The 25,324-nt window shown below is 52.1% G+C and overlaps 1 protein-coding gene across 2 annotated transcripts in view; it reads right to left on the bottom strand.

Moving 5' to 3' along the window:
* Osbp2 (oxysterol binding protein 2) overlaps positions 1 to 25,324 on the bottom strand; it is a 163,635-nt gene that overhangs the window by 17,467 nt on the left and 120,844 nt on the right. For both annotated transcript variants that reach the window (XM_059275610.1, XM_059275611.1), the window contains exon 3: positions 8,351 to 8,607. In XM_059275610.1, coding sequence (XP_059131593.1) covers positions 8,351 to 8,607 — 257 coding nt within the window. The remainder of the gene's footprint in view (positions 1 to 8,350; positions 8,608 to 25,324) is intronic.

Here is a 25,324-nt window from a genome sequence, read left to right as displayed (position 1 = left end):
CTATCTGGGAGCCAGAGCCAATGTCTGGGTCCCCATGGGACCTTCTTATCCTGTTTAGTCCCTCTGTCTCTGAGAACTCAGCCTCCTTGTGGGATGAAGGACCTGACCCCGGGACGCCTACACAGTCTATGATTCTGTTGGATCACCTGCCCCTCAGGCTTCAGTTCCAGGCACTGCCCCTTCCTCCAAATTCCAAGAGTTGTGAAAGTGACAGGGAACCTGGGTACTCTCGGGGACAGAGATGTAGGCTAGGGCTCCGGGCTCCCTGTGGGGAAGGCATATGGGGCTGCCACAACACAGACTGAGAACCACAAAAAGGCAGGTCTCCCACGTAGGCCTGGCCTCACTTGGCTCCAGGATGGAACGTCTGGGCCTTGCCCACCCGCTGGGGACTTTCCCTTTCTTCTTAGCAGGTGTCCATGGGATACACAGTTTGACCTGGAAACCTCTGCCTGCTGTACCTGGGGAAGGGCAAATTCTAATCGCTTTTGCTATTCCTAATCCTAATCCTGCTGGTGACCTCACAGTTCCTCACACAGGCAGGAGCAGCAGCCACAGGTCAGTTTATCTGGCCCTCTGCCTGGCCTATGTGTGGCCTGTGGCAGCCTCTCAAGCTCACGGGAGGGTCTGTAGAGTGAGAACCCTGCTGGGCCTGGATGTCAGTGTCCACTCTAAAACTCAATCTCCATTAATACCTTCATCCTCCATGATATGGGGATGACTGGGAGCTGAGCTGAGCAGCCACTGGGCTCACACAGGAGGTGGGAGATGGCCAGTTGTCCAGAGAGAAGGTCCAGTCCATGTGGCTGGCTTTGTCTGCAGCCACTATTCCACAATAGAACCTGATAAGCCTGGGTGAGGAGAGGCTGGGGCGTGTGTGTGGTGTGTGTGTGTGTGTGTGTGTGTGTGTGTGTGTGTGTGTGTGTGTGTATGTGTGTGTATGTGTGTGTGTATGTGTGTGTGTGTGTGTGTGTGTGTGTGTGCGTGTGTGTGTGTGTGTATGTGTGTGGCTGTTTCCATTTGTGGCTAGGCCAAGACCTGCTGGGACCTGCCATGCATCTGATATCTGTTCTATAGAGGTACTTAGGTGTCTCAGCTCCTGGGTAGATGTCTCTCCAAGATGCCGGGGTTGAGGCTGTGTGGCTATCAGGCTGATCCTCATGTGGCCCCAGATTCCCTGGAGATATCTTTGCTTTTCAATGGCCTGGGAGCTCAAAGGTGGTAAATGGAAAGGAAATGGCGGGGACACACAGGGTCCCCAAGTGTCCCCACTTCCCCAGAGTGAGTAGACACACTGGGACCAAGAGGGTCCTGCTGTCCCCCTGGCCCTATGTATATAAGAAGTCCGAGCTGAATGCAACCTCACAGCGGCACTGCCTGAACCAGAGATTACTATTTTGGAAGATGCCTGTCCATCTTAGGTGTCCAGAGCCTGTAATGGGGGTACTGGGGTCAGTTCAGAGCCCCCGTGGCCTGGTGAAGCCATTATTCTGTCATCTGTCCTTCCTGGTCCCCTCCAGGTCAAGCTCCAGAGTAATGAGGCCAGGCCACTCTGGTCTGGACATCATGGCCTGGGTTAACACCGAGGTTCTAGGCCTCCCCTAACCTAGGTGGGCCCTCCTGGCTGTGATTCATGTTCAGTGTTGGGGAGGCAGCTCTCTATGCTTCAATTAAAACTCCAAAATAGCCTTTCCATATTCAAAATAGTTCACCCCTTGCAGGAGGAATGCGCACCATCTGGCTGCCGGTTTGCTAGCTGATTTCAGACAATTCTGGAATCTATTTTTAATCCACCTCCCCAGACCCGAAGTGAGCAAGCTGTCAGGGACAGAATGCTGGTCAGCTAGCAAGAGCCTGCTCCACAGTCCCAGAAGGACCAGGGTAATGCTGCATCTTACATTGATCCCCTGCTGGGCTGGCCCAAGGAGCCCCATGTGCCTCCTGGTTGATGAACCAGATGAGGCTTTGGGGAAGTCCCCGCCATTCCCAATAGCAACTGGCCTCTTCTGTCATGTTCCTTCTTTGTGTGATCGCCCCAGATAGAGACCCTCATGGCTTTTTAATTTCTATGAAGCGAAGTACTTAACGGTGCGGTATGTACCCCTCTGCTTGCACCCACTAATGCCCCGTCCGGGTATCTGTCTCCCCTTAACACCCCCTAACCCCCCTTATGTTCTGACATTGCAGCCTCTCCAACTGTCTGTCTTTCCAGGTCAAGCCCATCAGGTGCCCTTATTCAGTGGGCTCTCTCAACAACCTTGTGTCAAAAATGTTCAGGTACCTGGCTAGTGGCGGTGGCAGCGGCGCACCACGCCTTTAATCCCAGCACTCCAGAGGCAGAGACAGGCAGAGCTCTGTGAGTTCGAAGCCAGCCTAGTCTACAAAGCAAGCTCCAGGACAGCTAGGACTGACACACAGAGAAACCCTGTCTCGAGAAAAGAAAAAAAAAAAAAGGTTTTCCAGGTTCCCACTCCCCCAGCTCTTCTGGAGGGGCCCGGGTGTGTGAGATGCTTGCTTCCGCAGAGTTCAAGTTCGTCCTGCCTCCCCGCTCTCTATCCCTGATGTGTGCTTGGACGCTCTCCAGTCTTTTACGGGCCTTCACCTCGAGTCAGCTTGGCCCGCTTTTTGTCTGCACAAGCCCTCTTCTGGGGAAAGATTCTGGGGGAGTCCCTCCGGAACTGGGGTAAGCGGTGGGTGTCAGAGCAAGCATCCTCATTCTCCTGGTTTGGGCTTGCACTTCGAGGGCCATTTTGATGGCCTTTGTTCCCACCCAGGAGGCATCTCAGTTGGCTCCGTCTTCACGTCAGAGTGGCACTGGGCATTTTTTCTGGCACCAGCCCCCTTTTCTCTGTCCCCCCAGGATCCAGGAAATGTCTACAGATATCTGTCCTGGCCTCACTGCCAGCCCATTCTCCAAGCAGGAAGACTTGCTCAAATGTAAGAGGAAGAGAGACAAAAACAACCACTCTGGGGACCCAAGTAATAGAGATGCTGCCGCCGCCGCCGCCAATGAAGCTGTAGCGACACCAACTTCACACGGCTAGAGTGAGGAACGGAGTCTTGGGCAGAAGAGGGACGACTACAGGGGTCAGCAAGCAGGCAGACGAACCCCCCACCACACCACAGGCCTGTTTTTCAAAGCATCTGGCCCCATCACAGAGCTGAGCGGCATCAGCAGGAACGAGGGAACCTGACGGCTTTCTTCCCTCTGTGTTACAGGACCCAGCGCCAAAGCGTGAGCATGCAGCATGCTCACACCCAGTCCCTTGCCTCATGCTATGCTGCAAGGCGTGCCCTGGCTCCTAGGCTTGGAAAACGGGGACAGCGAGGGACACGTCCCCGTGCTGAACTTGGCGAAGCCCCTCACCACGGTTCACAGGAGTTCAAGGGTCTTCCACGATCCCAAGCTAATCTAACAGTGCTGAGATTTTCCCTAAGGGGCAGGGCTAATTCACAGCTACCCAAGCAATCATTCAAGCAGGATTTGCTGGGTTGGCGGTTATCAGCTGAATAATTATCCGCTGGGGAATTCTGCCAGACACCGAGCAAGCCATTCATTTGCTCCGACTTTCTTTCATATTTTCCCTTGGTTTCTCTCTCTCTCTCTGGTGTGATGAAGCCCTGTGTGCTGGGCCCTGTACCAGGCACAGGGGTCACAGGACCGTGGGGCTGCCAAGGTCCTGCCCTTTCAGGGAGTACGGGCCAAGTGCTGCCATGAACAGCGTATGAAACGCTATGGGCCCATGGATGCTGTTGGATGCTGAGGAGGGGAGGCAGGAAAGGAAGCTTGGGTGAGGTTTTCCTGCCCTCCCACATCCAACCAACGGGAGGTATGGGCTGATTTCCTCCCATGAGGCAGCAGGCTGTGGCTGCTCTGGAATCACAAAGACCTGGGCTCACCTCAGCACCATGACCCTGACCCTTCCTCTCTCCTGCCAGGGCCTGTTCCGCGGCCACCACCTCTGTTCTCTGCTCCCAGGGAAGAGAGGTGTCCATGACTGGAACCCCGAGAGTCATTCTCCCGTGAGGTTGTGGTTGGCTGGACCTGGAATGACTTCCGGAACTCTCTTTCCACTGGATCCTCCCCACCCCACCCCACCCTGAAGGTCCGCCACTGATACACGTGAGACAATGCATCACTAGGAAAGATTGCCCGGCTGTGAGCTCCAGGGACAGGAAGGGTCTGCTGTTTCCTGCTGAGTCCTGCACACTGGCCTGGGGAGGGCTCATTAAGGTTTGGTAATATGCCCACTGGGCAGGGCCTCCCTAACTATGCAGCCACACGGCCACAGAGTCACTGCAGGTAAGGACAGCATAGCACCAGCAAAGGCATTTCGGTGTCATTTGGTGTCCTCAGACACAGGGAGGAGTATACTGGGCGGGAGGTAAGGATACCATCTTGCCTTTTGGGGGGCAGTGGGCTGGAGAGCCTGTTCCACTAGCCACAGAGCCTGGGCGCTTGGGAACTGTGCGGGGACCTCCCTCACGTGTCTCACTGGTAGTCTGGAACCAAAAGGCCTATGATCCAGCTCACTTTCAGGACTGTAAAAGACTCTTCCTTCTGGAGACCAAATGATGCCAGATTCGTCATCATCTGGGGGAAGTGGGGGTGAAGTGGCAGCCTCGCCCGGGTAAGAAGCTGCTGTTTGCTTCTCGGCCTTGGGTGGGGTGGGGTTCCCAGCAGGGCTTGTCCAGCTCACACTTTTTGCTGTATTAGGACCAAGGCACAGGCGGAACTAATGTGGAAAACACAGGCACTTGCTAGGGCCAGGGTGGATTGGGGAGGGGAGAATCTCCTCCATTCGAGGGGTCAGTGTAAGGGGAGTTCCGGACTTGGGTGTGGGGCTGCTGGAAGCTTCAACTCATATCCGTCAGTGCAGGGTGGGGATTGAAAAGGCAGCCAGCCGTCCACAGCGGCAGGATCACTTTGGAGCTGCATTTGAGGGGCTGGGCAGGGGTGGCTTGTACCTTCTGAAAACAGCTGGGGGTGATTTCCATCTCTGAGTCCCCAGCCTTCAGCCACAGCTATCCGAGGGCCCAGGGCAGCACAAGGTGAACAATGGACTGAAAGACGTACCAAAGGGATTTGGCTGGGAACGTGGTGTAGTGGTAGAGTCATGCTTAGCATGTGCACGGCCTTGGCTCCAGCCCCAGAGACAGACATCTCATCATGCCAAGGCCCCAGAGAGTGAGCCAGGCAGGAGGAGTCCTCTGCACACCCCATGGGTCTGACCCTCAGGAGCCATGATTCCTGTACTGGGTCACCCCACAGTTCTGGCTTGGCATCCCAGCTTGGTGACTCTGGGAGCTCGGGAGGCTTTTCTGGGTCTCTCGAGAGCAGGAGTAGAAAACACCCGTGGTGTCTCAGCTTCAGGTGCCGCTGGCCTCCTCATATCAGCACAAACGCCAAGCCCCGGCCAGGGGTGACCCCTATGTCCCATGACCCCCAGGCAAGCTTGCCTGTGGACCCCCTTGGCACCCAGTGAGGGTCTGGACACGTGGTGTCTGCCAGCCACGCAAGCACCCTCCCAGAGCAGACCCCGTCTGGCCAGGTAAGGAGTGGTGCTCATGAAGCTCCCCAAGAACAAGCTGGGCCTCTGGGCTAGCATGGGCTACAAGTGTCTGTCAACTAGCCTTCACCCTATCCCCTGATGAGGTGGCCTAGGTCAGGTTCCTGTTAGCCACTCCATGGCGCAGTGCCTACCACCTGAGGCAGACTGTCCCATGATTCCTTGGAGGGCTAGAACTGGAAACAGGCCTCAGAACTGAGCCAGGGGTGGGGTGGGGTGGGATGGGGTGGGGTGGGGGGAGCTATGTGTCCTGTAGAGCATTTCGTTACACACTAGGGGCTGTTTTATGGCTTTGTAAACACTGATGATAAAAGACTTCACTAGACTTCACTACAGGATCTACGAGGATCACCATCTTAGAGAAGTCAAACCTCCCCAGGCCCAGCAACTTCCATCGTGGTGGAAGGCAGTGTGGGCAGGGGCGACTCCCAGACAGATGGGACAGGGTAGGCGCAGCAGGATGGAGACACACACACACACACACACACACACACACACACACACACACACATCATGGCACTAAACACTCAGTATCTGAGTGGGTCACTGACCAGGGCCCGTAGGCGTGAACTAGAAAGAGCACAGTGAGTGGAGGCAGCCCGATGGGAGCCACGCACAGGGCAGCTACATCCAGCACTGCCGCCCAGCAGCCCTCACTGTGTTTATCACTGGTTGCTGGACACAGCCCTGAGCACCATGGGGTCTGAGGATAGACCCTGGCATAAGCATGTGGGGGACATACTGCCAAGGTGTCTGGAGGAGGGTGCTCCCGTCTGTGCTCAGCCTGGGGTCCCAGGTCACCAACTGCCAAGCCCTGGCCAGGCCCAGGCCTGAGCATAGCCGAGCAGATGTGGGTGATGAGTGGCCCCTTGACCCCACAGTCATGCTGCTGGCACACTGAGGAAGCAATCTGGGGTAGATTTTGGACCTGCCCTGACCTCTGAGCTGCAGGGCCTGGAGCCCCAGATGGGGCTATCCTGGACCCTGGCATTGCCTGTTGTTGCCCGATAATCTGATACCCCTGAGCTGTATTTGGAGACCCCTGAGTTCTTTGTAGCAGTCTCCATGTCTGGACGCTGTCTCTGCCTCAGCTCCATGACATGCTGGCTCTTTAAGCTTGGTACCTCTGGCTTCGATGCACACCTCCAGGGGAGTCAATGGGATGAGTCCATGGTAGGCAGACCCGACTGTGCAGGGTGGAGGGCTGGGGAACACCAGCAGCAGACTGAAGAAAGGTCTAGAAGTATCATCAAATACTGTACTCCTACCATAGAGAATTCTTCCTAGCTCCTATTCCCAACAACAGAGACTCTGGGGCCAGGAAGGGTGGTGGACTCCCGCAGCTGAGTGTCTCAGTTTACAGACTGGCCACTTGTTCTCTCTATGATTGGGTTGGCATGACCATCAGCAGGCCCAGCTCCACTACCCTCTGACTAAGGAAGTCCTAGCCACCCCACACACGTATCTCCTCCTGTCCCCATGTTTTGGGGTATACACAGGGAAAGAGGCAGAGCAGCTGCGAGGCCCAGGGTCACAGCAATGTCCCCATTATGTAGGCTGGGCAGGCCCACTGAACTGGCTTCTCAACTTTTTTTTTTTTCGAGACAGGGTTTCTCTGTGTAGCTTTGCGCCTTAGCTGGAACTCACTCTGTAGACCAGGCTGGCCTCGAACTCACAGAAATCCACCTGGCTCTGCCTCCCGAATGCTGGGATTAAAGGCATGCGCCACGTTTCTCAACTTTTGGCCTTGGCTTTCTCCACCCATGCGGGCCTTGAGCAGGGTCCACCGCAACTCCTTTTTCTCCGATAAGTCAAAGGAAGGCTAAGGTGAAAGGATTGCAACGGATTTGAGGCCAGCTTGGCTAGAGTGAGTCGCACACCAGCCTGGCTATCACGGCTAGTTTTACGTCAACTTGGCACAAGCTACAGTCATCTGAAAGGTGGGAACCTCAGTTGAGAAAATGCCTCCTTAACATCTGGTTCCAGGGCATTTTCTTAATTAGTGATTGATTGGGGAGGGCCCAGCCCACTGTGGGTGATGCCATCCCTGAGCTGTGGTCCTGGGTTCTATAAGAAAGCAGGCTGAGCAAACCATGATGAGCAAGACAGTAAGTAGAATAGCCCTCCTCCACGGCCTCTGCCTCAGCTCCTGCCTCCAGGGTCCTGTCCTGTTTGAGGTCCTGTCCTGACTTCCTTCAATGATGAACAGCAATGTGGAAGTGTAAGCCAAATAAACCCTTTCCTCCCCGGCTTGCTTTTTGGTCATGGTGTTTCATTACAGCAATGGAAACCCTGGCTAAGACACTGGGCTAGACCTTGCTGGAGCTGGTAAGATGGCTCAGTAGTTAAGGCACTTGCCACTCACTAAGGCTGCCAGTCCCGGAATCTCCACAGCTGAAGAAGAGAACAGTTCATAAGCTGCCATGCTTGTGAGCGCACACACACATACACAGAATAAATAAATAAATGTTTGTCCTTGGGTGGAAGATTACAGCCTCATGAAAGAGCACTTGCCTACCATGTGTGAGGCTCTAAGTTCTGTCCTCGGCTCCCCGAACAAAGAATAATAAAAAATAAATATCTTCAGCAGTTAATGGCTGGATGGAGGAGATGACATAAACAGCATGCTGCCACGTGGTGGGGGTGTTGGCTTCGGAAAACCACTCGGAAGCCCCAGGCATCGGAGGCCTGTCAAGCACCCACCCGCTCTGGGACCTGGAGCTGATGGGGAGCCCCTTCCCCTTCGGGGAGTCTCCTGGTCGCTGGTGGGGAGCACTTACGTTGATCATAGCATTTGAGGTGATGCGGAAGAGGGTGGCCCGCTCGTTCACAGCCTTCAGCTTCTCCCCGCTCTCCGATGGGATCTTGAGGCTGTCCAGCTCATTCAGGGAGCGCTGGAGTGCGGCGCCATGCTTAGCAATGAGGTCATTGCATGTGCTGAGGTCATTTAACTTCAATGAGAGGTTCTTAAGGGTGTGGTGGAGCTCACTCTTGTCACCTGGGGCGGCAGGCTCTTCGTCGTCATCCCCGGAATCATCTAACGAGAGAGACAGAGTTGCTGTAACCAACCAGGCGAGAGTCTCTGCTGTCTGGACTGCCGATGGCAGAGAACCACCCCAGAGAGTGATCGGTGCCCTAGACAGCGTCCGGCAATGCTCCTGGCCAAGGCTGCGGCCCACACATGTCCAGCTGAGTCCATGGGAGGGAAGGGGGACTGGCTAGAACGGCAGGGGGCTGTGGAGAGCCCAACTCCAGTGCCTGCCTGCACAGAGGGTACCAGCTCTACTAGGTCACAGCAGGCCATGCTGGGTGGAGCACAGATACCTGAGAAGACAGCAGGACTCCTCTCATCTCGCAGCCATCCCAGGACAATCAATACTTTCGGCTAACTCCATGCCCATCCCTAGTCATGCCAACTGTCCCTTGCCCTGCAAACACTTGTGCACCCCTGCTTGGGGCCTCTCTTCCCGTCATGTACATCCCGATGCCTGGAGCATTATAACCCCTCAAGTTCTCATGCCACTTACTCTCTGAGGCTCAATTCAACACCACTCCCTCTCCAAAGTCTGCCTGGAGACTCCCTTGCCACAGTCAAGGCCACTCTCTTGTTGCCATACCTACTCTAGACCCTCTTCCTGTTAATCTCCACCGCCCCCTTGCAGAGCATGGCCACATCTACACACACACACACACACACACACACACACACACACAGAACATGGCCACTCACTTCCAGTCAACTGGGGCTCCTGTGCACGGGCCTGTTCCCTCTCACGACTCACACAGTAGCACAGGAGTCCTTTTTTCCCCTCTTGCTAGCCTGGCCGGTGTCCACAGCGGCCTCCGTGGGCAGCTGGCCTGCGACCCTGCTGCTGCTTTAATGCTGGCATGGATAGCCAGGCTGACATGGGCTCGTGATTTTCCCAGTGCCTGTCTGCTAAAGTTTTCTGAAATGCCTTGTTTTAGAAATAATCAGCAAAGACTTTTCTTAGATGAAGGAAATATGCAACCCAAGATATAAAATTAAAAGTAAGAAAAAAAAAAGAATGCATATTTTGAGAGAGCAGATTTCTCCCACAGCAGGCAAGGTACTTGTGGGTGGACGTAACTTGGTCACTGTTCTGAGTGTGTCCTGAGCTCACAGCAGTACCAGGCTGGCCGGCTGCACAGGACCCAAGCAGTGGGGAGCTGAGGGGAACATCTACTGCACACTGTGTCCCGGAGGACTGCAGAGGCGTTGGGCTAATATCCAGCCCCTCCTCACAGGCCAGAGTAACTGCAGCCCTGAGTGATCCGGTGTCTGGAGGTCACTGGAGCCACTGGCAGGTACTCTGGGCCTCCCTGGAACGGCAGGTAGACAGCGGCCCTCCCTCCCTCCCTGCAGGAGAAAGAGTGTCAAGCTGCAGGCTCAGGGCTTAGCACCTGAGGGGCAGAATAGGGGCCTGACTCCATCTCCAACTGCTGGCCCGGCCTTTCCTCTGAATCACTAGTGGTGTACCCGGTACTCGGGGTATCAAGGCTCAGCTTCAGCTACTGCACACAACGACCCAGTAATGTGGATCTGGGGGACAAAAAAGTCATGAGACAGTGTCACTCTGGGCATACACTCAGCAGACTCTAAGAGACACCCGCAGATCCGTGTTTATTATGACACCAATCACAATAGCCAAGACACAGGACCAGCCTAAATTCCATTTGGGACCAATGGTAGAGAGACACAATGAGTTATATCGCCTGCAGGAAAATGGATGGAACTGGAGGTCATCATGTTAGGTAAAACAAGCCAGGCTCAGGTAAGTATCGTATTTTCTCTCCAGAGCAGAATATGGATTAAAAAAAAAGTATGGGAATAGGAGGGGGACTATTTGGGGAGAGAAAAGAGACGAGCAGGAGGTGGAATGAGCAAGGGTGATGTGGTGTGTAGCAAAGCATATGATGCATACATGTGGAAACGACCTAATGAAACCCATTATTCTATATGTTTCTTTTAAAAAAGGACTCCTTGGGGCCATCAGGCAAGAGAATTCTAGAATATTTGGATCTATCTGTGCCAGAGTCTTGGTGCTGAGGACCCCAGCACTGAAGCACCTGCCACCTTCCTGGGCAAACAACCAGAACACCCAGTCAACAGCTGGACCCAGCAGCTGGCTCTCCAGCCAGGAGGGTTCAGTTGGGGCTTGCTGGCTGCAGGCCCACCTCAACATGACCCCCAGTTTCTGACGCCCAAGTAGCCAGACATCCTCCCACGTGATGAACAGGGGGATGGTCACTGCTCCTCTATTTGACCTGTCAGTAAACAGGACACCTGTGTGCATATTTCTTTTTTTTTTAAAAGATTTATTTATTTATTATGTATACAGTATTTTGCGTGCATGTACGCCTGCACACCAGAAGAGGGCACAAGATCTCATTACAGATGGTTTTGAGCCACCATGTGGGTGCTGGGAATTGAACTCAGGACCTCTGGAAGAACAGCCAGTGCTCTTAACCTCCAAGCCATCTCTCCAGCCTGTGTGCATATTTCTTAGGGCCCATGTTCTGATCCCGGGGACAAAGGATGTACTTGTCTCACACCATTAGGGGAGGAACTAGGGTCAGCAATGGGGTTGTCTATTCACAGAGAAAGGCAGGGAGAGTCCTCCCCAGGGAGACAAGGTGGGGTAAGTAAAAGTGAATGATGTGAGGGGCTGGTGCATGCCCTCTGGTTAGCACAGTGTGGTGACATACTGTGTACCCTAATAAACTTGTCTGGGGATCAGAGGACAGAGCCAGCCACTAGATTAGACAGAGAGGCCAGACAGTGGTGGCACACACCCTTAATCCTATCACTCAGGAGGCAGAGATCTGTCTGGATCTCTGTGAGTTCAAGGCCACACTGGAAACAGAGCCAGGCAGTGGTGGCACACACCTTTAATCCCAGTACTGGGAAGCCCACACGTCTTTAATCCCAGGAAGTGGTGTCTGGGCACAGAAAGTTACATAAGGTGTGAAGAAACAGGAACTCACTCTTTTGAGGCTGAGGATTTCAAAGAGGTAAGAACATGGCTGGCCTGTTCTGTCTCTCTGATCTTTCAGCTTTCACCCCAATATCTGGCCCTGGGTTTTCTATTAATAAGGCCATTTGGCAATTCGTGTTACAGCACAGGGTGGCGGGTCCCACACAGAGGGCAGGATGTGGGAAGGAGTGGTGAAGTGGGGAGCGGAGGGGCACGTTGGTGGAGGAACCTCTGACACAAGCCAAGGGGTCCTGTTCCTTCCCTACAACAAAAGGAAGTGTGTAGCATTCAAGAAGAAGACAAGCCTGGTACCAACGGCATGGTGAGCAGACTGACAGGCAGAAGGCAAGGCCAGAACTGCTACAGAAGACGAGGGACTGGAGAGTCCTGGGTGGGCATTCTCTGAGACCAACCACACATACAGAAGGCAGGACCCACCTAGCCCCAAGGTCCCAACAACCAGTCATGGTCACACTCCATGCCATCTCTATATACATGCTGCCCCTGGAGGAGGAGATGCTGGTCCTTAGGCCACATTTCTGCAGCAGCATTGAGGCTGATCGAACAGAGCCCATGGACAATCCCACCCCAGCTGTGGGTGGAAACAGCTGAACACCTACTGAGACTTGGTCACAGTGAGTCTAGAAATCTCACAAAAAGAAAATCCACATTGGAAAGATGTATTAAATGCAGTATTTTTAGAGAGCTGTTCCAGAATCCCCAAAGATGCTCAAGGCCCCTCTATAAAATGATGTGGTAGGGCTGATGTTGTAGCTTAGTTGGTAGACTGCTTCCTAGAATGCATGAATCCATGGGTTCAATTTCCCGGGACCACAAAACCAAGGTGTCCATGCTTGAAGTCCCAGCACTTGGGAAATGGAGTAAGGAAGAGGTATTTGGACCTGAGTTTGATCCCTAGAACTATTAAAAAAACAACAACTACTACTACTACTTTAAAAACGTACACACTTCTAAATCCTAGCACTAGGGAGGCAGAGGAAGGAGGATTTGACCTAGGATTTTGCCATTTGACCTAGCTTACTTGGTGAGGTCAAGTTTCAAGTTCCAGGGCAGCCAGAGACCCTGGAGAGAGAGAGAGAGAGAGAGAGAGAGAGAGAGAGAGAGAGAGAGAGAGAGAGGAAGAAGAAGGAGGAGGAGGAGGAGGAGGAGGACGAGGACGAGGAGGAGGAGGAGGAGAGGGAGAGAGAGAAAGGAGAAGAGAAGAGAGGAGAGGAGAAGAGAGGAGAGGAGAAGAGAGGAGAGGAGAGGAAAAGGCAGACAGTGTCCGAGGAGCCCGAGGCTGGCCGCTGGCCTCTGGCCTCCACACGATGCACACACACCTGCACACACATGAATCTGTAAAAAACAAATAAAATGCAAAGGCATACTATATGCATAGACTTGTACACATCCTTTTGTGTATTTCAAATCATATCTCAATTATCATAACTCTCTTATCATAACACAATCCAAATAATAGAAATGTTATATACATAGCATTATTACTTAGGAAATGTAAAGAAGTTTGAACATGTTTAATATAAGTGTAATTTTCTCATGTGCTTTTTTGTTTTTGTTTTTGTTCTTTTCAGTTTTTCGAGATAGGGTTTCTTGGTATTAACAGCTCTGGCTGTCCTGGAACTCACTCTGTAGACCAGGCTGGCCTCAAACTCACAGAGATCCACCTGCCTCTGCCTCTCATTTGCTGGGATTAAAGGTGTGAGCCACCACTGCCTGGCTATCTCATGTGTTTTTGAACAGTGGTTGTCTGAGTTTTTACGAAGTAGAATCAGTGTGTATGGAAGGTGAGCTATATTACATCTGCAATTAAAAACTAACACAGTATTCCTCAAACTAGGAAAAATAATGGCGTTACGTCACTTTATGGTTTCTGAAGGCCACCCCTAGCAGATCCCAACCAAGGCTAGGGAGTGGCTCACTGAGTGCTTGCCTAGCATCTAGTACCCACCCTACACAGTTATGATAACGGCTGCATGGCTTCTACCTCCCACCACACCCTTCAAAAGGGGCTCTACCAGGATGGAGTTTACCCCAAGGCCAGGACCAAGCATTTGGATTATGTTGTCACGGGGCTGCAGTTCTCAAGCTTATGTATGCCTTGAGGGTCCGAAAGTTTTCATGATCTGTATACTCTATTCCCAGACTCTACTCGGAATAAACTCAGCAGCAAGGAGGACCTGAGAACAATGAATATTCAGTCATTAAAAACAAAACAAACAAACAAAAAAACCAAAAACCAATGTCTTATCAACACAGCTCATGCTAAGTCTTCCACAGACATTAAGTTCAACAGGAAATTTGTAACTATATTAATACAAGAAAAGCAGCAACTGAGACCTAGGGCCAGTCAAAAGCGGGTTCCTTTGGGGGGGGGGTCTGAGGTCACACGGCAGCTCTCCCAGCTGCTGCAGAAACTGCAGCTGCTCAGAGGCAGAGGGGCAGAGGGAGGTGGCTAGGAGTTTGAACGGATGAGCAGCTCTGGGCGGGGCCGCCTGGCCGGTCTGGGGGTCTGAAACTATGAGGCAACAGGAGAGGGGGCCCCTGAGCCCTTGCTCTTGGTGTCTGTTTTACTCAGCCGCTTTTATGGAGCTGTGTCCATCCCGAGTTCCTGCTTTTCAGGTGCCCATCAAGTATGCTGACCCTTGCCGCCCGGGAAGGACCTATGTCAGGTGGCTAGCAGCAGGTGGCATTTTTACCGCTAGAAGCCTGAAAGCAATTCTCCATTAACCTTCTAGAAAACTCGAGTCCTTTCAAGAAACAGTGGAAAGAGGAGGTCAGCCTGAGCACTTTCCAACAGGTCCAAAGTTTTGCCGCTGGGGTCATAACGCAGGACAGGGCTTGACCCCAGACACCTCTGAGGAAGACCTGATGAGTCAGGCCAGGAGCGGAGAGCCGGGATGGTGGCATTGTGCTGAGAGTCTGGTCTGACTCAGTTTCCACCCTGTTATCTGAGAGACTGCTCAGACCCTTCCCAAGCCATCTGCAATGGGCTTGAGCTGGGGGGCAGCCAGAGCCTTTTTTTTTTTTTTTGGTTTTTCAAGACAGGGTTTCTCTGTGTGCTTTGCGCCTTTCCTGGAACTCACTCTGTAGCCCAGGCTGGCCTCGAACTCACAGAGATCCACCTGGCTCTGCCTCCCGAGTGCTGGGATTAAAGGCGTGCGCCACCACCACCACCGGGCAGCCAGAGTCCTTTTTAGTCACCTATATGTACCCCAACGCAGAGTTGAGATGGCTCGGGCCACGGCCCTGCTCCCTGGGAGGAGGTCTTGGGTCCTGGCCTTGGAGTCTCCTACTTTTCTGGGCTACCTCTATTGCCTGTGATGTAAAAATCACTTTGGTCTCTGTTCAGAACAACGTGTAGTGCTTTCAGAGAGAAGGATGGACTCTGGTCCTTGGATCAGGGACAGCTTTCTAGTAGTGAAGAAGCCCATGGAAACAAGTGTGGCCCTGTCACCGAGGTGACAGACAGAGCGGAGCTGGGGATTCTCCTGGAGTGCCTGGCATGGCTGTCCCCAGCGTCCCCTTCACTACTTTTCCTCCCATCTCCATCAGGTACTGTGAGTAGAAATAAGGGCACCATCTGGACACGAGAGCACTCCAGCTGAGTCCCGAGCACTCCAGCTGAGTCTGGAGCACTCAGGCCACGCTCTCGAGAAGAGCCGGGCAAAGCAGGAGGGGCAGCCTAGCCCTTGACCTCCCTTGACAGAACAAGTCAGGTTCCGCCTGGTTCATCCAGGCTCACACTTGTTTTCAGAGGGTACACTGAGGCCTAGAGGGAGGGCCTGATGATGTCAGGTGTCTAAGCAGCCACTGTCAGCCTACACTTAACCCTTCTTCTGCCCACGTGACCAAGATGTTTCTGCTGGGGGCTCAGAGCCTGGGTGGCGCATCCTTACATAGTGAGAAGGGTCAGCAGAGGTCCCTCACTGCTCCGTGTGTCTGCCCTCAGAGCCCTCAGGGGGTGAGTGCTGCTGGCCTCTGATCACATGCTGTGTCCCAGCTGCTGCTGACAGGGCCCGTGGGGAGCACTGTGGGGTGTCAGGTCTGGTCTGCATTGGCAGGGTGTCAGACAGACATGCTGTGCCTCGCTTTCCCTCCTAGCAGAGGCCCCCTGAGAGTGCACACTGGGGAAATGCAGGGGTGACAAAGGAGGCTGCTGTCTTTGCAGGGCAGCAGCTGGGAGTGAGGGGCCAGTCAGAGGAATAGAGTACACAAAGCACCCCTCTCTGCCCGGGGAGGGGGTGGGCTTTGGTTCCTCCTTCGTGTCCAGCCTGTGCCTAAACCCTCTGATGGGTCAAGGCATGCCTCTCTTTCCCTCTCTTCTGGAAGCACACTGCAAGCCCATGGTGCCTCTAACCACCTGCCTTCCGCCCTCCTCCATCGAACCTGGGCAGCTGCTTTGCCATATTGGGGGCACCACCTGACTCTGCATGGCTGGCACTTCTGAGAGATGTTGCACCCAGACTCAACCTGGGTACCAGAAATTCTGGATGCCAGTTTGGAAGGGGCAACTTGCCTGTGACCAACATCCTGCAGCAGATAGCAAAGACTGACTGCCTCAGAGGCAGCTAAGGCTTACACAGGGGCCAGATTATTTTGTTTAAAACAATCATTGAACAAATAACTCAATCTATGCACACTTAGAAAACTCACTTAATTTTTTTTTTTTTTTTGAGATGGGGTCTCATATATCCCAGGCTGGACTCGAACTTGCTATGTAGCCAAGGATGACTTTAACATCTCATCTTAACTCTACCTCCTGAGTGCTGGGATTGCAAACATGAACTTTCACTCATGATTTATGTGATGCTAGAAACGGGACCATGTGTGCATGCTAAGTGAGCATTCTACAAACTGAGCTACGTCTCCAGTCCTGAGCAAACTCATTTTTTAGGAGAGCAAGTGGGAGAACGAGTTTAGAGTGGACAGGTACGACAGTGAGCAAGTCAGGGAGCTGGACCCATGCTCGTACATTCCAGCATGTTAAGTCATCACAAAACTGGTCTGGGAGAGGCACACCTAGTCTGCATGAGATGAAGCCGTGACTTCCAATCGGGGACCCTGCACAGTAAGTCCCATCTAGTTGGACTTGAGTATCTCATTTAGCCTCAGTGGCCTGCAAGATTTCATTTCCCATCCCAGATGCTGATCTGGCCAAGAGGGTGGAGCTAGGACAGTCCTCGCCATCCCACATCCTCACTTAGCAGAAGCTGGCTGGCCTCAGCACAGAGGGCATCTGGGTAGATCCTCCTCACCAACCGGTGGGATCCAGGGAACCCAACTGGAAAACTGATGGACTGAGGCCTTGAAACTTCGAAGAGGCAAAGTGAAGTCCTCAGGGTGTCAACACACACACACTGCACACACACACACACACACACACACACACACACACACACACACACACACTGCACACACCCCATTCTGACTTTCTTCCCCCAACACATCCTAAGGCTTTTAGTAGGTTGGCCTTGCTGGACCCAGCAGGCTCCTAATGTTCAGATCAAACACTCCCAAAGAAGTGACAGGCCAGGATCCCAGTGTGGCTCAGCCACCTTCAAAGCACGCAGCTTCTGAAGCAAGGACATATAAACAGGGAGGGTGGAGACAGCGTTCTTCCCCACACAACTCAGGGCCCAAGGACGCTTTGTGCCTTCCAATACAAATTGCTTCTCTCTGATGGCAGGGAGCTGGGCCTGAGACACTCTGCTTCCCTCTGCCCGTGGTGTTCCCAGGCCGACCAGACTAACGGCATAGCAGCCCCAGACTGTGAAACACTAAGAGCAAAATTACCTCAGCCTCTAAGACAGGCACGGGACTAGGAATGAGGTGCAAGTCAGCTCTTAGATGGTGCAATCACATGGAATAAATGACCACAAAAGACCAGTCCCAGGCTGGAGAGATGGCTCAGAGGTTAAGAGCACTGACTGCTCTTCCAGAGGTCCTGAGTTCAATTCCCAGCAACCACATGGTAGCTTACAACCATCTGTAATGAGATCTGGTGCCCTCTTCTGGCCTGCAGTCATGCATGCTGTACACATAATAAATAAATCTTTTTTAAAAAAAAAAAAGACCAGTCCCTACCTGATGAACTTGATCCCCAGGAAAGCACTGATTCTTAAAATACCCATCAGGGTCACATGGAACAATGAATTCGTATTGTTAAAAAGGGAATAAACTCATGAAACCCAGGCCACCAAAGTGTTATAGAGCAGCATTCAGAACATGGCTTTCCCACTCACGGCAAAGCCTCTTGCAGGGATGAGCTTCCAACACTTAGTGGCTGGCCTGGGTTAGCTGATTCCCTCACTTGATCCCAAATTTATGATCTTTCTGGAACTTCTGAATGTGACTGCTTAGAGAGAACATGCAGATATACTTGGTCAAGATGGAGCCATACTGGGACATCCAATACGGCTGTTATCCATATAAGACCCCTAGATAACAAGCAGTGGCCTGGGACTGTGACCTCAGCACTTGGAGGCTGTGGCAGGATCATGGCGAGTTGTAAAGTCAGCCTGCACTAAAGAGAGGGATCCTATGTGTATGTCAGAGAGAGAGAGACAGAGAGAGAGAGACAGAGAGAGACAGACAGAGAGAGAGAGAAAGAGAGAGAGAAAGAGAGAGAGAGACAGAGGAAGAAGGAAGGAGGAAGAGCAGGAGGAGGGGGGAAAGGAGGAAGAGGAGGAGGAGGAGGAGGAGGACACAGATGTAGAGACTGAAACGGGAGTGATGGAAATACAAACAATGGACACCAATATCACCAGCAACACGAGACAGTAAGAGAAAAGTGTAGAACAGACTCTTCTCTTGAGGCTTCAGAGGGATCTGGCTCCACTAACACCTTGATTTTGAACTTGTAGCCTCTGCAACTTGAAGAGAAAATATATCCCAGTTGCCTTCATGCTGCAGGCCGCAGGAATATATTATAAGAACTCAGCTGGTTATGGCAAAGTCACTACCTGGAGGAATCAGGGAATTCCTCCAGAGGAAGCCAAATCCCAAGGAGTTTTTGGTGTTACTTGGCTTGTTATATATCAGCTGTATTCTGTTATGAAAATCATGTGTGCCTTCATAGTTTTCCCAGTTTACTTTTCCCTAAGAAGAGCTAACAGTGTGGACTGATCACTCTCTGGACATATACATTCCAGGTATTTGGAGAACAGCCTCAGGAAAGGCTTTCTCTGGAATCAGATATCCCCTTGGCCACTTTCAAGGACTAGCAGTAATAACAGTCCACATGCAAGTCTCCTGATTTAAGGTAAATTCCACAAGGAGACACCACCTAGGTCAGGTGGACATTAAGTAATAGCTTTACACAATTTAGCTCAGACCCTCCTTTCTTACAGCCTTACTAACTTTATAGACCTCTAACTCCTTATCTAACCACTTCTAGGAATATTTAGATAACCTTCTGTGCTGACAGCTATGCTCAGCCAGAACCCCAGTTCAAGTCTCCCTGTAATTATTGTCATTGGCAGCATCCGGCCAGGTCCATCCCCAAATGGAGGAAAGTACCTTATCAGAGATACCTCTGTACTTTCTAAGAACAGACTACCCATTTGAGAAGGCCTGGCGGATGTGCCAATTAAGCCTTACTTCCTCCTTTCCCAAACCTTACCTCTGGTTCCAGATCTCCCTTTAACTATCACCAGAGGCATCTAGCTGTACACAGGTTGCCTAGCGACTGAGCACACTTTCCCCCACCCTGCAGAAAAACGACAGATAGCTTGGACAGATAGGAGCCACAGGAAAAAAGAAGACAGTTTTATTTTCTCCCATTGACCTAGCAACTTACAGATTCTTAACATTTTCTACTAATCACGTTTAAGATTATAGTTGAGCACATAAGATTCCCTCTTCTTAGATATTACCCGAATTTAGCCTTTAGTTAATTCATTTCCCCATTGATCACTTCCTTTTGGGGTTGCAAATGATAATTAACGGTTATTGCCTCTCAATGTGATTCTTATCACCCCTCCGTTTGACCCTGGAAGCCTGGCTTTATATACCAGGAATTCCAGGCCATGGAGGGTCAGAGAAGAGAAAAGAGAATGGAAGAACTAGACGGGTAAGAACTTGAGAGGAACAAACTGAGATAGGGAAGAACTAGGTTGAAGGGCTAGAGGAGAGGACTAGGGAAATGAGATGGAAGATGAGGAAGAGCCAGATGGGGAAATACTAGCTGGGTAAGAACAAGATGAAAAGGACCTAGAAGAGGCAGAGTTAAGATGAAAGAATTAAGCTAGAACTTAGAGGAAGCAGTAGATAAATATAGAGAGAAATCAGGCAAGGAAGGAGCTAGACATGAGAACAGAACTGAAGCTGGGTGTAAAGGATGTTATGCCAGAGGAATTAAAGCAAGTGGACTATAGAGCTCGGTGTGCTGAGATTCTATTTCCTGAAAATAGTCCTCGCCATTAGTAGTTCTCTCTCCTGACCCCTGGGATGTATAATATTAAGGCTGGTCCCTCAATTATTATACAAGACCTTTATCCACCGATGGGTGGTAACTGGTCGCGCACAGCGGCACCAGAGAACTTAAACTGGCTTAAAATAGAACACTTATCAGCGCACAGACCTGAAGTCTGACATTCTAAACTCAGGGTGGTAGAGCTGTGTCCCCCAGGGACACTTATTGGGGAGTGTATTTGCCTTTCTCACTCTGAGAGGCTGCCCTCACTCCTTGGCTGGTACCGTCATCTTCCTCCATCCTCAAGGCTGGCAGGTACTCTCGGGCTCTCCTTCTTTCATCTTTTAAGAACCTTTGAGATTATACTGGGTCCACCTTCGTGATCCCCATTTTAAGATCTGGAACCCAATCCCATTTGCCTAGACCCTTTGGGCATGCACAGCAACAGACTCACGGGCTCTGGGAATTAGGACATGACATTTTCAGCTATGATTAGATGACACCTGGTACTGCTGTGGCTAACACCTGTCACATCCTTCCTCTATGGCTGCTCTCTGGGGTTTGACTCACTGACCCAGCCAGTGATCTCTAGGTAGTTTAGCTGATCACTGAGACTCCTTCCTGAGCACAGGGACCTCATGGGCCCTTTGGTCTCTCTGAAAAGCTAGGAACAGATGCCACCCTGGCCAGTACTTCTATAAGGAAATGGCAGTATGGTTGGTGTAGGGAGGCCTGGTGTCCTGTGTCCACCTTCATGGAGCCTGGGTTAAGTGCGTCAGTCCCTGTGCTAACGGTGTTTTAGGAAGGATGTATTCATAGTATAAAATAATGCGCATCATATGCTTTGATTGTTTCAACCTTCATTTCTCTCCCTTGCTGGGTCCTCTTCTCTTTCCAAGCAGCCTCCTTACTCTCATACATACATACATATGCTCACCATACATATGCACGAATGTAAATAATCATATTAGCTTAGATTCCACACGAGAGAAAACACACAATATTTGACCGAATCTGCCTTATTTCTCTTAACACAATGATCTGCAGTTCTACTCATGTTCCTAAAAATGACCTAATTTTGTTCTTTTTGTTTTGTTTTGTTTTTTGAGACAGGGTTTCTTTGTGTAGTGTTGGCGCCTATCCTGGAACTCACTCTGTGGCCCAGGCTGGCCTTGAACTCACAGAGATCCGCCTGGCTCTGCCTCCCGAGTGCTGGGATTAAAGGCGTGTGCCACCACACCCAGCCGACCTAATTTTGTTCTTAATGGTTAAATAAAACTCCCTATAACACTCTGTTTTATTAACCTACCGATTGCAGGACATGACGGTGGCAGTAATCTCAGATATAAAGATAAGGCCCTCACTAATTTGCATGCCTTCCTCACACAGGGACACACTAATCTCCATAGAATGATACAGAGTTTTGCTGCAGAGGTGTGTTCCTCTGGGGGTGTAAACGCCTCCTCTGGGACAGTGCATGGCTAGCACAGAGCTGCCATGGAGTATGTCCTGGGACCCCAGGCCCTGGCCTGCCAAATTCTCCATCCCCTCATCAGCACAGCTCCCATTTGCACAACACTGTCTGGTTTCCTGTCACATCAGAGGTCAGACCACAGGGAGCCCCTGTTCCCTGGACCCCAGCTCCCCTCAGAGGGCTCTCCAAGCCTCCTTCATAGCAGGAGGTGAAAGTCTGGCTGAGGAGTTTCCTCTGCATGGGCCACCAGGCCAGAACCCTCTTTCCTAGGGAGACTTCTAAGAAGGACAGGTTGCCATGGCAACTGTAGTGCCAGGTGAAATATTTTTAGAAGCAAAGCTTTCTTTCATCTTTGGGAGATGGATATTGGTGGGGAATCCCCGTATGCATGGTGGTGTGTGTGCACCCCGGTTAAACTAAGAGCCAGCAAAGCTGCAAGGCTGGTTCAGTCGGAGAGGGTGGTGACATGTAGGGCACCCCTCTCCTGCCCCCTCTGCATGCCATTGCTTGCTTTTCTGTGGGACTCCTTGGGGTCAAGTCACAGGAAGGCCAGTGGGGAGAGCCCAACACAGGGGTGAGAGTGGCCAGTGTTTCCAGAGCAGCAACAGAGAGGAAAGCAGTCAGAAGCCTAGAGGGGACGTTGTGTGACCGGGAGCCACCCAGGGCTCCCTCAGAGCCATGGTCTGACCTCCTGAGTGTGCTTTCCCGAGGGCATCTCGTGGGCTCCTCTTCTGTGGACGCCCTGGACAACGACAGCAATGAACGACCCTGTGGCAAAGTGGATGGTGCCACATCCCTGGAGGAGACGGGTCTGGGGCTCTGAGAAGATTGGCTACCCAGTCACTGGAAAACATGACAGGATCTAATCTGATGGAAAATCAGATGACAATAAATAATGAATCGTGAAACTCTGTCAGATGGAAACACCAGCCAGGGCGCCAGGGCGCTCTTCATCCTCCGGGCCTTGCCAGGCCCGTCCCATCCCTTCTCCCACGCAAGACGAGGCAAGTGCACTGAGGAAGGCGGGACATGTTCTCCAGGACAAGGTGGGGGGCAGTCCCTTACCTCACCAGGGACCACTAATGCCAAAGCTGCCAGGAACCTCTCACCTTCCAGCCAGGAAATGCTCAGGGGAAGCTGCACTGGGACCACAGAGCACACACCCTGGAGGACCAAGACACTTGCTCCCTAGATGGCCTGGAGGCACAGGCCTACAATCCTGGCTACTCAGGAGGTTGAGGCAGGAGGATTGAAAGCTACAAGCCTGCCTGGGCAACTTAGTGAGACTGTCTCAAAGCACACAACCAAACTCTGAGCCTACACCGTACAGGCTTATATACCCTGTTCAGTAAGTATGAGGCCTAAGCATCAATCCCCAATGCCACAGGAAGAAACAGCAAGGGGAGGGAGTCAGAGCTCATGGCGTCAGAGCCATGGGTCAGCTCAAAAGGGCACCCAAGCACAGGTTAGGCAGCCCACAAAGGCAGGGTGCCTTTCCTCAGCAGGTGACCTGGAGCTGCATGCATCCTCCACTGGCCTCGGTACAATGGCCACTCCTGGCAGCTGCCGCTCCCCTTGGAAGTAAGTGTGGAGGTGTGGAGATTGAGCATAAAACAGTCACTTGCTGTGATATCACACTCAACCCGGTACCCACACTCTCCTCCAGTCAGATGAGGGCCCAATGGGGATTCATAGAGTCGTCCTGAAGGAAAGCAGCTATGCATCCTGGACTCAGCCCTGAAGAGAGCTGGCCCTTTCCAGGGTGTCTGGATCCCCTCACCCTGTCCTGGTGAGTCTCACTCCAGGTGGCGAGGATGTTGGAAAGATTGGGAGGTGGGGCAGGTGAAGCAGGAATGGATGGTGCCGGATGCGCCGCGCCCGGAGAGCCGCCTGTGAGACTGCCTGGCATGGACACAACGGAGAGGGTGATGGGTGTGGCCGAGCTGAGGAGTCAAGTTCTAGGGCTCCCTCCCTGCCTCTGCCATACAGGGCCGAGAGCAAGGGACTCACCTGCACCACTGCAGGTGGGTACCTCCCCAGACACCGGCCTCTCAGGTTGGTTGGTTTGGAGACCAAGGGAGCCTCTCCCAGGCCTCTCCTTTCCCACACCAGCCCCCACTTGAGGGCCTTTGTCTGTGAAGCAGTCTGAAGTTCCCGCCTAGGGGCCCAGCCTACTGTTTCAGGGGTCTGGTGACCTGGGGGTGTGCAGGGCATCTATGTTTCCACAGCTTCCTGGGTGACTTCACGCTGCAGCCTGGACAAGTGCCACCGAAGTGGATGCTGCCTGAGGTCCTGCCAGCTTTGACATCCTAATGCTAGGTTCCAGCCCCGGACACTGCTGTCCATCTGTCCTCCATACTCCAGTTCTGCAGGAGGAGCAACCAAAGCTGAGGGCTGATCCTGGGGCTCCCCTGCCATGCTCTGGCTGCCCTCTGGGAAACCACAGAAAAGCACAGGATCTCTCCCATCACCCTGACATTTCAGGATGATGAAATCTGGCCCTTGTCCATATTCCATAGATTCCAAAGCTTGTATTTTTATCTATCATCCCATGAGTCTTTGCTCATCTCTACCACTTGGTTACCTGTGAGCAGCTGATCTGTATCCCATTCATTTGTGGGCTGTGGCTTCCCCATGGCACCAGTTTTTTTTTTTTTTTGGGGGGGGGCAGGACAGGTGGGCATCTTTTTGCCTTTACTGGCATAATGCAGAGGTGCCACCCTAGGCAGACCCAAGCACAGGTCTCCTGAAGCCACCGATCTTACCCTGGGCAGACCCTGGACTGGGCCAGTAGGCTGATTGCTGAGGTTCAGCCCTCCTTGACCTTTGCTTGTTTGTAGCAAGCTAGCTCTGGCTAGCCTAGAACTTGCTATGTAGACCAGGCTGGCCTTCAACTCAAAGAGTTGCCTCTCCTTCCCGAGTGCTGGGATTAAAAGTGTGTACTGGGAGAAGAGAAAAGAGAATGGATGAACTAGATGGGTAAGAACTTGAGAGGAACAAACTGAGATGGGAGAGGAGAAGGAGATGGGAGAGGAGATGATATGGGAAAGAACAAGATGCATGAGAACCTAGAAGGGGCAGAACTAAGATGAAGGAGTTAAGGTAGAACCTAGAGGGGACTGTAGATAAGTGTAGAGAGAAATCAGGCAAGAAAGGAGCTAAATATGAGAGCAGAATATAAGCTTGTAACTGACACAGAATAATAAAGTATATGGACTAAGGAAAATAAAAATAAAAGTGTGTACCATCAAGCCCCACAAGAAGGATCTTGAATGGAGAGCAAAATTCCTTTGATGAGATGCCAATGTCCATCTCAAGGTCAAACCAAGTGCAACTCAGATCTAAAGCTGGCATCCAGTCAGCCACACAAGAGAAGCGCTGAGCAGGTCACCGGAAACTCCCAGCTTACATTTTCCTGGCCCAAACACTGCCCTGTTGCCTTATCCTTGGAAACTATCTGATACTGGTGTAGTCACACTAGAATCTTCCATTGGCAGTGCCTCCGGGGGATCAGTAATGGAGGGCAAGTGGAGACAAGGTAAAGGGCTATGCCTCCAGAGCCCCAGGGCAGGCGCTGCCTCTGCTCAGGATCCCCGAGTGCCAGAGCTGGGCATCCAGGCAGGACTGCAGAGACTGCCAGATGAAGAGGTGACCCAGAGACAGTAGACTGGGAGTGTCACCACCACAGAAGGGTCTGCTCGGTAGGGGTGAGGTCAGAGTCACAGCAGGGCTGAGGTCAGAGTCACAGCAGGGCTGAGGTCAGAGTCACACACAGCAGGGCTGAGGTCAGAGTCACAGCAGGGTTGAGGTCAGAGTCACAGCAGGGCTGAGGTCAGAGTCACAGCAAGGC

This window comes from Peromyscus eremicus, chromosome 10 (assembly GCF_949786415.1).
Source record: "Peromyscus eremicus chromosome 10, PerEre_H2_v1, whole genome shotgun sequence".
NCBI classification, from domain to species: domain Eukaryota; kingdom Metazoa; phylum Chordata; class Mammalia; order Rodentia; family Cricetidae; genus Peromyscus; species Peromyscus eremicus.
Note: the sequence above shows the minus strand (reverse complement) of the source record. Positions and strands in the feature narration are given on the sequence as shown.